The sequence below is a fragment of the Megalobrama amblycephala genome, linkage group LG4, assembly GCF_018812025.1.
Source record: "Megalobrama amblycephala isolate DHTTF-2021 linkage group LG4, ASM1881202v1, whole genome shotgun sequence".
Taxonomy (NCBI): domain Eukaryota; kingdom Metazoa; phylum Chordata; class Actinopteri; order Cypriniformes; family Xenocyprididae; genus Megalobrama; species Megalobrama amblycephala.
Genome location: NC_063047.1, coordinates 52,447,467 through 52,463,443, shown reverse-complemented (window position 1 = coordinate 52,463,443; position 15,977 = coordinate 52,447,467). Strand labels below are relative to the sequence as shown.

The window sequence follows — 15,977 nt, the reverse complement described above, 5'->3', positions numbered from 1 at the left end:
ACTTATTCAGACCTGGACATTACTCAGATCAAATTTCATTCTTTTCCATACTTTTACAAACTGCGTAGGAACCCTGACATGGAGTGGATGATGCTGATTTCTTAATTAACATTACATGTTAGCAGACCAAATCCGAATCATTTTAGCGATTCGGTTTGTTCGGACGGTTCCTTTTATTGAGTCAATTTTAAACACTGATTCATTTGAGTCATTTTACTCGTTACTTTTGTAGAAAAATATATGTTAAGGTAAATATTGGCGTTTGTGATTGTGTTATATTAATTTACATAGTTTGAAAACGCAAACTATACGGTTTACTAACAAATTTCTTACAGTCTACTTATTCACAAACGCGTGCTAATCGGTTCGTTCGAAACATTAAGTCGGTTCAAAAGAATGATTCGTTCACGAATCAGACATCCCTATTACAAATGGAAGAGCCGAGAGTCAAAATCGAGCCTATTCAAAACTGGGATTTAAATCAACAGGAGTGAAGACCTCAGTGGACTAAATTACACAGTTGCTTCACACGCGTGGATTCCTGTCCGCTCTACGAGAGTGTTGTAGCGTTCACAACGTTCGGAAACGGCATTCCAAGAAATTGTCGGCCATATTCAGCGATACCACGCCCGGAGTGGAGACTTTTACACGGGGGCAACACCATTCATGCAAATAATCCACACCACAAGTTCATGGACCGCTTTTAACAGTCTAAAAAGGAACTATCACTGTATTGAAGAAAGACTTTAAATATCGAACACGAAATATATATATATAAAGACAATGTGCAATGGAGTTATTAAGTCCAAAGGATCTGTTGCTTCTGTGAGTGATCTAAAACACAGCTGAACCGCTTCAAGGTTTCAGTCACTGACACTGGTTTGGATTCTCTCCTCAACGCGCTACAGGGAAACTCTTTCTCTTGCCTTATCTGAACGATTGCATTTGAGCTGGGACTGATGTTCTTTCAATGGAATTGCTGAAAAGCTCCTAATTGTGAATTGTTGCGGAGAATCATGACGCTGGACTCCATAATGGCGTGCTGCCTCAGCGAGGAGGCGAAAGAAGCTCGGCGGATCAACGATGAGATCGAGCGACAGCTCCGCCGTGACAAGAGAGATGCTCGGCGCGAGCTCAAACTGCTCCTGTTGGGTACGAGGTGCTTTCGTGTGACTCTACCAAACTTGTGTGCATGTGTCAAGGCGTAACAAATGCAAACAGTTGTGGTTTTACACAGGTATCTGATAAAAAGCATTAATTCAAATAAGTTGTAACTGATTCAGTGCCTCAGACCTCTGTCTTTCTTAGTGTAAAGTAAACATCTGCCCTCTAGATTTAAAATCTTATAAGCTCGACAGGTGGGACAACTGTTGCAAGTGTGGTGGGATGTGAATGTCTCTTAACATACTTGTGTAAAATGTAAAATCTGATGCATCAACTTTTTATTATTATTATAGTCTTTTATATTCGTACCAGTTATCATCTTAAAGTGGTCAAGCTGGTTTTGGGAACATGACTGATGTCATCCAGCCAGCCAGCCAGCTAGAAAGAAGCGACCATATTCCAAAACATGGCTACAGCTTTTAACCTTATTGAAAACAGGCTCACTTAATTGATTACTTAATGTAACTTATTAAACTATACAAACACAAAACATGGGAACATATTTGAAGTGATGATTCAAGTGAATCTGTGTATCGCTGGCATTCATGGGAAAGAACCATTCAAACAAACCAGTTTGTTCAAATTAATGGATTTTTACACTGCTAACACTGCACTTTTCGCATGTTTCCACTTTCAGGAACTGGAGAGAGTGGGAAAAGCACTTTTATTAAGCAGATGAGAATCATCCATGGCTCAGGCTATTCAGAAGAGGACAGGAGAAGCTTTACTAAGCTGGTCTACCAAAACATCTTCACATCTATGCAGGCCATGATACGAGCAATGGACACTCTCCAGATCCTCTACAAATATGAACATAATAAGGTACAGTAATTTGTCGTCCCAATCACTCTTTCTTTTGTGATGTTTTTGTGGATTTATGCAAACTTTTAAAGGGTAAACCAAGGCATTCATAGTGAAGAAATGTACGTTATTCAGTACTGTGAATGTTACAGATTGGCATCTTTTTGCATTTTCGATAGTTCAGAGAAGAGAGTCATGGCTTAATGTGTCAGAGCAATTGTGCTGACTACCATTGCTCCAAATGCATTTATGCGTATAAAACTACACACTGAAGTTCAAAATGATTAGGTGCCACTCAAATAACTTTGTCATGAAGTAGGTTAAACAGAGTCAAATACCCTGAGAGAGATACAATCACTTTGGCTAATCGTCTTGCCCAGGCTTAACACAATTACCCCTCCAAGCTATGAAATTAATTATACCATTTTACTGCCTTCCAGAAATGTGCCGTCTCGCTTTTTTTTTTTTTTTTTTTCCATTTGTAGATACCCCCCAAAGGCAAACCCATTTTCCATTGTGTGTAGTTAAAATCTTATGGAACACAGCCTCAATCAAGTTCCATCTTATTGGGTCAGGTGAAGTGACAACTTTAGACAAATAGAACATTAACAAATTTGAGTCTCAAGTAAAATGGGTCAATAAAGTTGTAACCAGGTTACATATAAGTGGGTTAGGATGTTACATTTAGTGTTGATTTAGGGTACAGCGAGGCTAAAGGCACACCTTAAGAAAAATTGTGCTTTTCATTACTCTCAAAGTATATGATTGCAGGAAAAATATATATGATTGTACTGGACATTGGAGCAACATATTTTTTGTGAATTATTATTATTATTATTATTATTATTATTATTATTATTTTTTTTTTTTTTTTAAATCATAAAGTGGTTAATTTTGTTTAAAAATCTTATAAATGTATGAGGTGGTGAGGGGGGCACATGGGGTAAAAGGCCCCCCAGCATGGGGTAAAAGGCACACAGTATTTATACAAATACTTTAGCTAAAATAATGTTTTTAATAACGACTAGGTTAATACTTGTTCAAAAGAATCACTTTAGCAAAGTTTGTACTATTTTCTGTTTATTTTGATAAATAAAATAATTCATTTTTGTTCAATAAATATACTGTCATTAAAATAGGCCTATGTGATAAATATTTTTATATATAAAATATAAAAATAGATTTTAAAAATACAGAAATACAGAAACAAAATTATTTTAAAAGTTTAAGGTGCTTTTTACCCCAAATACCATACTTTTACATATTCTTCTGTTATTGAAAAACTGTTGCTTGAATTACCTTGAACAAAACTGAAAATCATTAAGAAGACCTTTGTCTGAGAATACATACATTCATTTAATGGATTCTTATTTGCTACTTTAATCAACAACATTTTAAAAAACATCAAATATTAGATCAACTTTGCGTTGCTGCCCGTGATCGCGTCAAGGATCAGACAAATTTGCACATGCAATTTGAAAAGCGGATATTTAGGAAAGTCATGCGGCAAGTTTTTGTGCCATCTAGTGGTTTAGAGGAAAATAAAATCAAAGGCGCCTTTAGCCCCATTGTACCCTACATCCCTTTGGCTGAAGCATCAGCTTCTCATCACGGTTTTAAATGCATTGCTTTGTTTTTAAATGATTTTTCTCCTCACAGGCCAATGCAAACATTGTCAGAGAAGTAGATGTAGAGAAGGTCTTCTTGTTCGTCAACCCCTATGTAGATGCCATCAAGAGTTTATGGAATGACCCAGGAATTCGGGAGTGTTATGACCGGAGGAGAGAATACCAGCTCTCAGATTCCACAAAATAGTGAGTGCATCTTAAACCTGTCACCTTTCATAGGAAAGAAGAAGAATCACAATGAGACCTCTCTAATGTGTGAGTTGTTTCTCCTACACACCAATGAGATTAAAGGTGCCGTAGAATGGAAAATTTAATTTACCTTGGCATAGTTGAATAACAAGATTTCAGTACATGGAAATGACATACAGTGAGTCTCAAACACCATTGTCTCAACATAACACTGACTGTTACGCAACATTCGGGATCATTAATATGTACGCCCTCAATATTTGCAAATGCCAGCCCATGTTCAGGGCATTACACAAGGGCAGGACGTCTGGATGTGCACAGCTGAATCATCAGACTAGGTAAGCAAGCAAGGACAATAGCGAAAAATGGCAGATGGAGCAATAATAACTGACATGATCCATGATAACATGATATTTTTAGTGATATTTGTAAATTGTCTTTCTAAATGTTTCGTTAGCATGTTGCTAATGTACTGTTAAATGTGGTTAAAGTTACCATCGTTTCTTACTGTATTCACGGAGACAAGACTGTCATTATTTTAATTTTTTTAAACACTTGCAGTCTGTATAATTCATAAACACAACTTCATTCTTTATAAATCTCTCCAACAGTGTGTAATGTTAGCTTTAGCCACAAAGCACTATCAAACTCAGAATCAAATGTAAACATCCAAATAAATACAATACTTACACAATTAGACATGCTGCATCATGAACACTTTGTAAAGATCCATTTTGAGGGTTATATTAGCTGTGTGAACTTTATGCTGTTTAAGGCATTCGGGCCGGGGAGCACGAGAATTTAAAGGGGCAACGCGCTGAATCGGCGCATATTTAATGATGTCCCAAAATAGGCAGTTAAAAAATGAATTTAAAAAAATCTATGGGGTATTTTGAGCTGAAACTTCACAGACACATTCAGGGGACACCTTAGACTTATATTACATCTTTTGAAAACGCGTTCTATGGCACCTTTAAATGGAGAACAAATGAGGCTTAAAGTGAAGTCTTCTGCTTCTGATTTTTCTCGTTAGGAAATGGGCACCAATATTTTAATGTGCGTTCTTAGAAGAGATTTTAACAATGTCTTGCATTGCCCTCAGATTTGCCAAGACACCAAAGTCTACACTCAAAAGTTCTCCTCAAAACATTTCTCATCTAATTCTCCCAAGACCGAATGATCTGAGCTCTGTAGTTACTACAGTTTGTTACAAAATTGATACTTAAATGAAATCTCTGAGAAATATTTTTCCTCTGAGCTGTAGGCTGACAAGCAGTGAGTAAAGTGAGTTTTTGCAGAAGATTTAACTAATATGCTAAACTAACATATAATTCTGACAGTAACTGTGGGCTACCATATGAAATGTTCTGCACATTTTATATTCCAATGTACACAATCACTTGTTTTAAAAATCTGTTTCATTACCCTAGTGAAAAAAATATATGAAATATAAAAAAACAGCATTATTTTAAAATTTTGTTTTCAAAAATATACTTTAAAATAAATGGGAAAACAAAAAATATTCTACTGAGAATGGGGAACGTATGGATGTATAAAAGATAAGAATGTATGTATAAATGATAATTGTGATAATCTCGAAATTTTGACTTTTTTTTCCTCACAATTGAGTTTATATCTCACAATTCTGACTTTATAACATGTTATTGCGAGTTATAAAGTCAAATTCTGATAAAAGAAGTCAGAATTGTGAGATATAAAATCGCAACTGCAAGGAAAAAAATCAGAATTGCAAATATTATTTTCTCAGATATAAGTTTTATATCTTGCATTTACAACTATTTCTCAGAATTGTGAGCTTATATCTCCAAGATCTGATTTTTATAACACGCAATTGCAAGTTTATATCACGCAATTCTGAAAAAAAAAGGTCAGAAATGTGAGATGTAAATGCGCAATTGTGTGAAAGTAAAAGAAAAAAGAAAAAAAACCCTCAGAATTGTGAGCTAAAAAGTTGCAATTACCTTTTTTATTTGTTATTCAGTGGCGGAAACAAGCTTCCATAGAAATGTGCTTAATTTGCTTGAAAATATTAAAAACAAACAAAATATGCTGCCTTTATCCTGAATATATTGCATATAATACTTTTTGTTGTTTGAGGTAAAATGCAACTCAGACACATTCTTGACAGGTTTTGAGATTCTTCCAAGTATTGCAGTAGAAAAACATGGAGATTCCTCAGAATTGTGAAATGTTTGCTGTTTGTCTACAGTTACCTAAATTCACTAGATCGCATCACCAACCCTTCCTACATTCCCACCCAGCAAGATGTGCTCAGGGTGAGAGTGCCCACAACAGGCATCATTGAATACCCCTTCGACCTACATAGTGTCATATTCAGGTAAGTCTTCTCTTTACAGTTACTCTTCTAGTCAGGTGTTCATCTAGTATTGCACTGATACAAAATACTCAGTTTGACTAGTGTTCAGATGCCTTCATGTTCCAAAACTGCTCCCAAAGCGTGTGAACCTTTTAACCTCATGACCCCTCCTACTTTTCAGGATGGTGGATGTAGGGGGGCAGCGGTCAGAACGGCGGAAGTGGATCCACTGCTTTGAAAACGTCACCTCCATCATGTTCCTGGTAGCACTCAGCGAATATGACCAAGTTCTGGTCGAGTCTGACAATGAGGTAAATGAAGTACCAGCAGAGGGAGCCAAAGCTGTTACTTGCCACTTAAAATGCTTGCAGAACTTCTATATTGTGTTGTTTTGTTTTTTTAGTTTGATTATATAAATGACACAATCCAATGTCATCTCTCTCTTTTCTTTTTTTTTTTTTGTTGCATTTTTAATAAGATTAAACAGTTCCATACAGTGATTTTATACATGCATAGATGTCTTTTGTGGGGGGTGAAGTGTGGATAACCATCAAGTGTAGCAAAGAAAAGAAAAATCTTAAAGTCCCCCTGTAGTAATAAATAATTTTATCCCTTAAAACTCAACTTTGATCATCAAAATTACATATTTAAATGTTATTTCTTGTGAAAAAAATCTTAATTCCTTAAAATAGCTTGAATGAAACTCTACACCAGGGGTGGGGAACGTTGATCCTGGAAGACCATTGTCCTGCAGAGTTTAGCTCCAACCCTGAAAGAAACACTCACCTGCCTATAACTTTAATAATCCTGAAGACCTTGATTAGCTTCAGGTGTGTTTAATTAGGGTTGGAGCTAAACTCTGCAGGACAATGGCCCTCCAGGATCAACGTTCCCCACCCATGCTCTACACCCTTGCCTCATTTAATATACACGGATCTATGAATATGACAATTAGCCCCACCTCCACTCACTCGCACAAGCTCAGACGACCACATGGTCAACTTACTGAGGTAAACGCAGTACAATGGTATCACTTTTTACAATATCCGACAGATAAAGCTAATTAATAAGATTAGCATTTTGCTTGACTATGTTATAAAACAGCTAATAATAATGTTACACAAACCATGTTCGCATTCACAAGTCAGACAGCTGCCTTCTAACAATCAGTATCCTTACAAATGCTTTGAACAACTCAGAACGTCAGTGAAGAAAGACATATAGTTCATCATAACATCGTAATATGCATCATACACCCGCCATGTTGTTAAATCTACCAAATTTTTCATATCAATGGAAAAAATATACCAGAATAAACTTCTTTTGAGACTTCCTTGCATGGTCAGTTAATGATATGCTAAAGCCCACTGGCACGTTGATGTGATTGGTTACAAGGTAGTTTGTGACGTCAGAAACACCAGCGATTTCAAACCGCAGGTTTGAGACTCTTTGGTTTACTGCAGTTTTAAAGATAAAATACTCAGCAATGGTGTTGACTTATGAATTTGCACATGGTTTGTCTTAAGCTGGGCACACATTTAACGACTAGCTAAAGCATTCTAAGACTGTGCTCAACATACAGTGATTGTTTCCTGCGACTGAAGCAGATTTATATACTTTCACATGGAATTTGAACACGGACTGTAATCGCAGACTGAACGCAACCGGCTCTGACTGGACACGTTTAAGCGCGATCAGTCATAAGTATCAATTTACATTCATAATCGGCCTTACAATCGTCAAGTGTGTGCGCGGCTTTAAAGCATGTTAAAAACACTAGACATATAAACACCAGACATATAAATAACATTAAAAACATGATTTTTCACCACAGGGGGACTTTAATGAAAGCATGACATTCTTGAAAAAAATATTTAAACTGTGTGGCATAATCTTTTTAAATAATTTCTTGCAAGATTATATTCTTATTTCTTAAAGAATAAAAAGTAGTAAAGCTGTTTTAAAATATTGCTTGGAATAATTCAATCTGCAAAATCAATACCCTCAAAATTCATTGCGGAAACCAACATGCAGGTGGCCATTTGTTGAGTGACAATTTTTTTTTTTTTTTTAACATTATACTTACACCACTTGACTTTTTTTTTTTTTTTTTTTTTTTTTTTTTTTAAATGAAAGTTTTGTACCTACATATACTTACCGTATAAAAACTGTCTTTGGCTGTCTCAAAACTCTGGTTGAATGATTGATGTGATCATGTAACCAGTAGAGAGTGAACTACTTTTCTTTCTGAACTTTAAATGGCAAGCTGGCAAACTTTAGCAATGCTTGAATGAAAGCACTTTTATTTTTTTCTGAAATTGTCAGAAGCGGTGAACTGAATGTTAGTGTTGATTGCTGGACTAAAGTAGGACTAAAATAACCACTGAAATGGCCCTGTTATGTTATTTTTCCCCCACAGAATCGAATGGAGGAAAGCAAAGCATTGTTTAGGACGATAATAACATACCCCTGGTTCCAGAATTCATCAGTTATTCTTTTTCTGAACAAGAAAGACCTTTTGGAAGAGAAAATAATGTTTTCACATCTTGTAGATTACTTTCCTGAATATGATGGTAGGTTTAAAAATACTTTGTTGTTTTTCAAATCTGTTTTCTGAGATTTGAAAAGGAATGAACTGATGGTCTTAATAATCAGTTTGCTATTTACCTATGTCAATTTATGATCCATTATGTAGCTTTTCATGAGTCTTTCTGTGGTGCTTGCTAAAGCATTGCTAATACTATTGCTCATACTTTAAAGCCTTGCTCAGACTGTCAGTTCAAATCCTATCCTATTAGTATCCGATCAGATTTAGCAAGTGTGAACGCAAAAAAATCACAAGAAATCCAATTCAAGCTACATTAATTTGTGGGTTAAATTCTATTCAAATCTCATTTTTGGAAATCCATTTCAATCTGACTGCTCTGATCAGATTGCGAGTAGCTTTTCTACTTATGCCTCACGTAAAACAAACGCAGCAGACGTTGCAGAAACAAGGTAGCGTTGTGTTGTTGTCAATGTGCAGGTCATGCAGAAAATAATATAATGGAGACATCTCTGTGGTCCAGTGATGGGATGTCTTCACTTCTTACACTCTGTAGCACAGAATAAAGCCACTCATGAAAGCTTCCATTTCTGTCGCTGCTTCATTAGTAGTCCAGCGCTGCAGCTACACATTGTCATATTCTAAGGACAGGAACACACCAAGCCGACGATCGGCCAGTTTTTGTTCGTTGGCCAACTAAGTTTTCTCAGTGTGTTCCACACAGTCGGCTGAAGTTGGTCCTGGTCTGCTTTTTTTCGGCCGATTCGACATGTTGAATCGGCGTCGGAGCTCGTCGGTCCATCGGGCCATCTGATCATTCTGATTGGCTGTTCATCTTCTGCCACCTGCTGATTCAGAAAGGCATTTCATCTTACGCAGGTGCAGAACGGACGTGCTACTTGGCCGTCAGCTGTCGAGCGATGGTTTGGTGTGTCAGGGCAACTTTGGACCCAGACGCTGCCGACGTGAGCCAACCCCGCAGTCTGCTTTCGTTGCCACTAGTTCCTCGGCGTCGGTTTGGTGTGTTCCTGCCTTGAGACAACTTTGCCAACCTACCAATGCAATGTCATTGGCATGGAAACCAACACAGGTGTTCTGGAAAACAAAAAGCCATGAGACGCACAAATCGGATCCGAACAGTTGCGATACATAGTGTACAGTCAATCATTTCAATTCGATTCCAGTCGGATACACACATAATCGGATTTGGACTGACAGTGTGAACATAGTCTAAGTTAGAGGTTATTTTAAAGTGCCCCTATTATGGATTTTTGAAAATTACCTTTCATGTAGTGTGTAACACATCTCTAAGTGAATGAACATCCTGCAAAGTTTCAAATCTGAAAGTGCACCGTATATAAAGCTATTGTCTCTCAAAAGTAAGAGTAGAGAGTCAATTAAACGAGTCGTTTGTAAAATGAATCCCTAGCCGTTTCGTTGTGATGTCACAACGAAACATTAGCATATTGCCCGTCTGCTTATCGCGTGCACAGACACCAGGGAAATTCATTTTTTCAATAATACCACAGCAGTACAATCTTTTGTTGTGTTCCTGTCATTTTATCGACAACTGCTTCTCAAACCTCGGGGAGTTGAAAGACTTGGTCCAAACAAACTGGGCACTGATCCATATTTTAAGACCATTTTGCTCCTCTGAATCTCAACCTGTAAGTATGATTAATAATTGATGTTTATATTTTCTAGCAATCGTTCAAAATTCGTAGTTTTGTATGTTATGTTGTGTAACACCCCAGTCTGTATGTCTCCTGCTAACCGGCTAAATCACGTTTCTGTAGTTCTGCTATTCAGATGTGGGTCCAATATTGTTAAAAAATGTGTCGATTTAATGCAGCTTGTCTGTCTTATTACTTGGAGTAATGATCAAGTATGGAGCACGACTTTTGTTTACAAAGTGTAATGCATTATCAGCTATTGACCTTCGTGCTTGGCTAACGTAGCGTATTGATAGCTGTCATTCAGTTATGGCAATAGGCGTGCGGTGAATGCAGTAGACCAATCGCATAGGATTGGGCCATCTGATCAATCAGAGCAGTGTAAGCTCACGGAAAGGAGGAGTTTACCAATAATTGAGAACTGAGGTGAAATTAAATGTGTATTATGAGAAAACAAAAGTGTTTTTTGATGGCATGCATGTAAACCTGTTGTAGGAGACTCCCAAAACATTATTAGGAACCCTTAAAAAGGCATAATAGGGGCACTTTAAGTAAAATCTCAGATGATTTTCAGGATGACCAAGTTAACCAAGATCTATTTTCCTCTCCAAGGAGCCCAGAGAGATGCTCAAGCCGCACGGGAATTTATCCTGAAGATGTTTGTCGACCTGAATCCAGACTCAGAAAAAATCATTTATTCTCACTTCACCTGTGCCACTGACACGGAAAACATCAGATTCGTGTTTGCTGCTGTCAAGGACACCATCTTGCAGCTCACACTGAAGGAATACAATCTAGTCTGAACAACATTTGGTTACGGCATACGTTATTGTGGTTAAAGGACTCATCAGTCTGCAGCTAGAGTCTGCTGTGAGCCATTAAAGTCTGCTTTAATTGTTTGACCAGTCGGTCGTCCCTGATTCTGCTCCATGAATTTGGACATACAAGTTATTTCTATCTATGAACTGTAACACAAGCTGCTCACTACTTTATCATTATTTATTTGCACCTCGCAGCTACTTCACAGGATTCAACTTGAATGCTATTTTTCCATTTTAATGAAAATGTATGTTGTTGAACTTTTTATCACAGATGAAATGATTTCTTTTAGTTTAAGGTTTATTCTGTAGCAGGTTCTTTTTGGTTTAAGTTGTACACGTTGAGCGATAAATGTTATGGAGATTTCTCCGCCTTGGACATATTAAGTATTCTGTGTGGTGCAAGAGGTCATTAGAAGGCAATGAAAAGTACTTATTTGGTTTTGTCACGTGGTAGAGTCAGAGTAAGCTTAGTAGATAAGAGTCTTTTTTACCTTTCACAGCACATGCATTGGTGAAGAATAGACAACAGCTAGATTACATTTAACATTTAAAAGTGCCAAAGTTCTTGTAATGTGGTTGTTTCATGTATTGTCAAACGAATAATCATACCACAGGCAATAAGTTGGCCTTGCCAGTATCATTTATTTCTATACCATGCCAGCTCTTTGTATTTTTTCATTGTCTTTTCAGAAAAGATGATGGCATACCTGCTGTTCACGACCTGTCCATCAAGCTTGAACAATGTGCCAAGAGATGATTTCTGTGCAATCATCCTTATCTTAAACTACAAATTTGCCATTCAGAGATTTTCTGTAGCACTTGCATATGTTATATTATTATTTTTTTTTTTTTAAATAAATTACGCAACAAGTGAGCAAATGATGCTCTTACTGGTATTGTACTGACTTTACAGTGTGGTTAGTGTGGTGTAATCAAGCTTTGGTCAATATTTGCTGTTGTTTTTAAAGAATGAGGATTTGTAAATATCGTGTGATTAGATGCGTGTCAAACAAATGAATGTTTTGTGTTCAGCCAAGAGTAAAGGACCAAATTGTTGTTGTGATCCTCTGAATTTTTTTTTGTTTGTCAGCGATGCTGACAATTGTGTGGTTTGCATAGTATGGATGATGTATGGATGATTTTCTGCTTCAACTTTTTTTTGCAATAAAAGGCTGCTATTTTAGAGCGAAGTGTATAATATAGTGTATAATGTAATAAAACCCCAGAAGGTGAAAAAAAAAAAATATATAATATATATATATATAATATAATATTTTTTTATATATATATGCCCTCCATTATGCCCCAAGTATTGGGACAGTAAAGACAAAATTGCTCTGTTAGCTGTGGTGTCAGGACATCTAAAAATATGATTAAAAGATAAATATGAGGCAGAAGTACAGAGTGTATTTTATAATTGGCTGTTTCAACACAAAATGTTTTTCCAGTTAAAAAGAACAGCACTTTTAGAGTTTCATCCCTCTGCCTAATGTGAGCCTAAGTATTGGGACAGTTTAAGTAAATGTAAATGTGTAAAAGCTAAAATTTAATTGTAAATCCCTTGCAAGCAATCACAGGAGTGAGTCTGTGAGCCATAGACATCATCAGACTCTTGGGGCCTCATTTATAAAATGTGCAGAAACCGTCCTAAATTTGATCTCGCGATCATTTCTCCGGTGTGCTTACGTGTGATTCATAGAATGAACGTACACACAAAAAATCTATAAATCGCAAATGATCTTGAACTTGTGCGCAGCTGAATGGTTTCAGCTCTCTGCGTTTTAAACGACAATAAATTAATGTCATTTACACATAAAAGATCAGCAGTCATAGTCCAAATCCTTAGTGAGCTGCAAGAATAGCTTAGATTTACAAAAACCTGCAGTAATCTGACCAGGAAAAGTGCGTACGTCTGCTCAGACCCTGACGTGGCTCTAAGCACTTTTTAGACCGTTTTTATAAATATGAGCGTTGGTGTGGATTTACGCGTATACACACACTCTAAGATCAAATCTGTGTGTACGCACGCTTTATAAGTGAGGCCCCTGGTTTCACACTATGAAATGCTTTTCCAGGCCTTAATGCATCCATTTTCAACGGTTGCTTGTTTTGGGGAGTTTCTGCCTTTAGTCTCCTCTTCAGCTGGTGAAATGCTTGTTAATGGGATTTAAATCTGGATATTGACTTTGAATGTCCAGTTTGGAATGTCCTGAAAAAGATAGATACCACTGGCAAGCTTCAGCAACGACAACGACCAGGTCAGCTGAGAAAATCAACAGCAGTCGATGATAGACAAATGACAAGGGCTATGAAAAAACTCTAAAATAACTCAGTAAAATCACCAGCAACCTCCAGAAAGCTGGGGTGATGGTCTCACAATCTGCTGTTCCCAGGAGACTTCACCAACAGAATTACAGAGGATACACAGCAAGATCAAACATCTGATCAGTACCAAAGGAAAACTGCCAATTCAATCAAGGAGATTATCATGGTGAAGAAATTTTGGGTCTTAGATTGGCCAAGTCTCCAGATTTAAATCCTATTGAACAAGCATTTCACCATCTGAAGAGGAGGCAGTGTTATTATTTTATCTCTTAAAACTCACCTTTGATCACCAAAATGACATATTTAAAAAATAATTCAAGTGAAAAAAAATTTCTTCATGCCTTAAAATAGCTTGAATGTAACTCTACACCCTTGCCTCAATTAATATACACGGATCAATGAATATGCAAATTAGTCCCGCCTCCACTCGCTCGCGCCAGCTCAAAGAGTATACTGTTGCTATAGTGATGAGCAATTTGTTGTTTGTGTTGTGGATAGAAAAAAGCTTGCTTCGCTTCGTATATTAAGTTTTACAGCTGTGCGACTGAACTGCTAATTTTTTCTGATGCTTAAATTGTATTTTAAATTATGAATTGTTAAAACGCCTTTGCAAAACGGTCTGAATCCAATTGCAAACTTTTTTAAACTGCTCTCTCACTGAATCACCTGAAGCGATTTCTCAGTAAAACAGACAGTATCGAGAGAAAAAGCAGCTGTTTTCCTCTGTGAACATGCGCTAAATGGATGTTTGACAATTTCGTTGCTTTTTGGAGATTTAAAAAAACATTCAGAGGAAATCCTGCAGGCGCCCGTGCCTTCTCCGTACATGAAATAAATCCACATCCTTGTATGAGCACGGATTTCCAGCGTATTTACTTGAAGTTATCAGATAGGCTAATTTCTATGATTTGATCCATTCCAGAGGCAGCCAAAATCAGAATTTATAATGGACTGAATATCTGTCCCAGAACTTGCCGTGCGAGGCCACACTGACTGACATATGCACATGAATCACGGTCACACGCTCAGAGCAATATTGTTTTAGCTATGTTTTATAGTATTAAAATATTTTGAAGAACAAAAACATTTATTTAAAAAAAAACTTTATTGGCTTTACTTCAAGTCAGCTGTCACTTTACTTTGGCGCTGTCACCACACTTATCACAGCCCTTGCGATGGTTCTGTCATTAATTAATATACAGTAATTAGCCTTTTGCTTGACTACATTATCAAACAGCTGATAATGTGTTGCTAATGTTACACACACCGTTCCCGTTCTTCATCTCAGACAGTCAGACAGCTGCCTTTTAACAATCAGTATCCTTACAAACGCTTTGAACAACTCAGAACATAATTGGAGAAATGCATATAGTTCATCACAACATCGTAACGAGACTTTCCTGCTTCAGAGCAGTCATAGTTAATCATATGGTAAAGCCTGCCGGCACATTGTTGTGATTGGTTACAAGGTAGTCTGTGACATCACAAACACCCACGATTTCAAACCGTCTTTGGTTTACTGCAGTTTCAAAGATAAAATACTCAGCAATGGTGCTGACTTATGAATTCACACATGGTTTGTCTTAAAGCATATTAAAACACTACATAGTGTAACGCAGAGTTGAAATGTTATTGCCCAGAAAAACAAATGTGTAGAGAATGTGTAGCTCGAGGAAATTATGCACGTGAGGCGAGAGCTGGCGTATTTTCCCCGGGTTTAATAAAATGACTTATACATCGTCACACTCGTCCGCATACATGGGGATGAGTGAGAGAAAAGGATACAAATAAACATTCAACTTAGGTCACAAATAGAAAAAGGAAAATAAAAGGGAAAAGAGTACAAAGTCGACAGAGCGGTTATCTCTTCTCCTGCACTGTTTGCATTCTCTTACAGCCGCACGCACATTATGCACGTGCGCAGTTCACATTCTACCTCTAATTACTATAAATGCTCTAAGTGACCGTTACAGAGTCCCCCCTGGAAAAAATTGGCTGTCCTCAGCCAACAGCACTGTGAAGATACAGTAAATAAACAACTTCATACATGAATAGTTGTAAATACACCAACCTCACAGAAAAGTAAGGCTAAATTATGAGAAATACTGACATACATGACAGTCTTTAACTCACTGAAACCCTTTTGACGAAGGACACAAAAAGAAAAGGTCACAAGCAGAGAAAAAAATACACAGGCATTACATAAACCCATGGAAAAATACACTTCACAGGATAACTTCTTATATTACGTTCACAAGAACAAAACACAATGTTGATTAACCTAGAAATAGTCAACAAAAACCATTAACAATATAGTATGGTGTCATGTCATTACAGCAGTGTAGAAATCAAAATACACACCACAATCACATGCTCACTTTAAGTCCAACAGGTCTGTGTGAAATGGATTGGTCCATCTATTGGTTTCCCAACCTGAGGTAATCCTGGGGACAAGTCTAGGTCGCAGGTTATACCTTTGGTTGACACAATCAA

The 15,977-nt window shown here is 37.0% G+C and overlaps 1 protein-coding gene across 1 annotated transcript; it reads left to right on the top strand.

Annotated features, from left to right (window-relative positions):
* The first annotated feature begins 388 nt into the window (after positions 1-388).
* Positions 389-12,344, top strand: gnaq (guanine nucleotide binding protein (G protein), q polypeptide). The gene is made up of 7 exons (XM_048189942.1): positions 389-1,152; positions 1,802-1,986; positions 3,625-3,779; positions 6,013-6,141; positions 6,302-6,431; positions 8,540-8,693; positions 10,951-12,344. Exons 1-7 carry the CDS (start codon positions 1,017-1,019, stop codon positions 11,139-11,141), a joined length of 1,080 nt encoding a protein of 359 aa, XP_048045899.1. The 5' UTR covers positions 389-1,016; the 3' UTR covers positions 11,142-12,344.
* Positions 12,345-15,977: the final 3,633 nt, after the last annotated feature.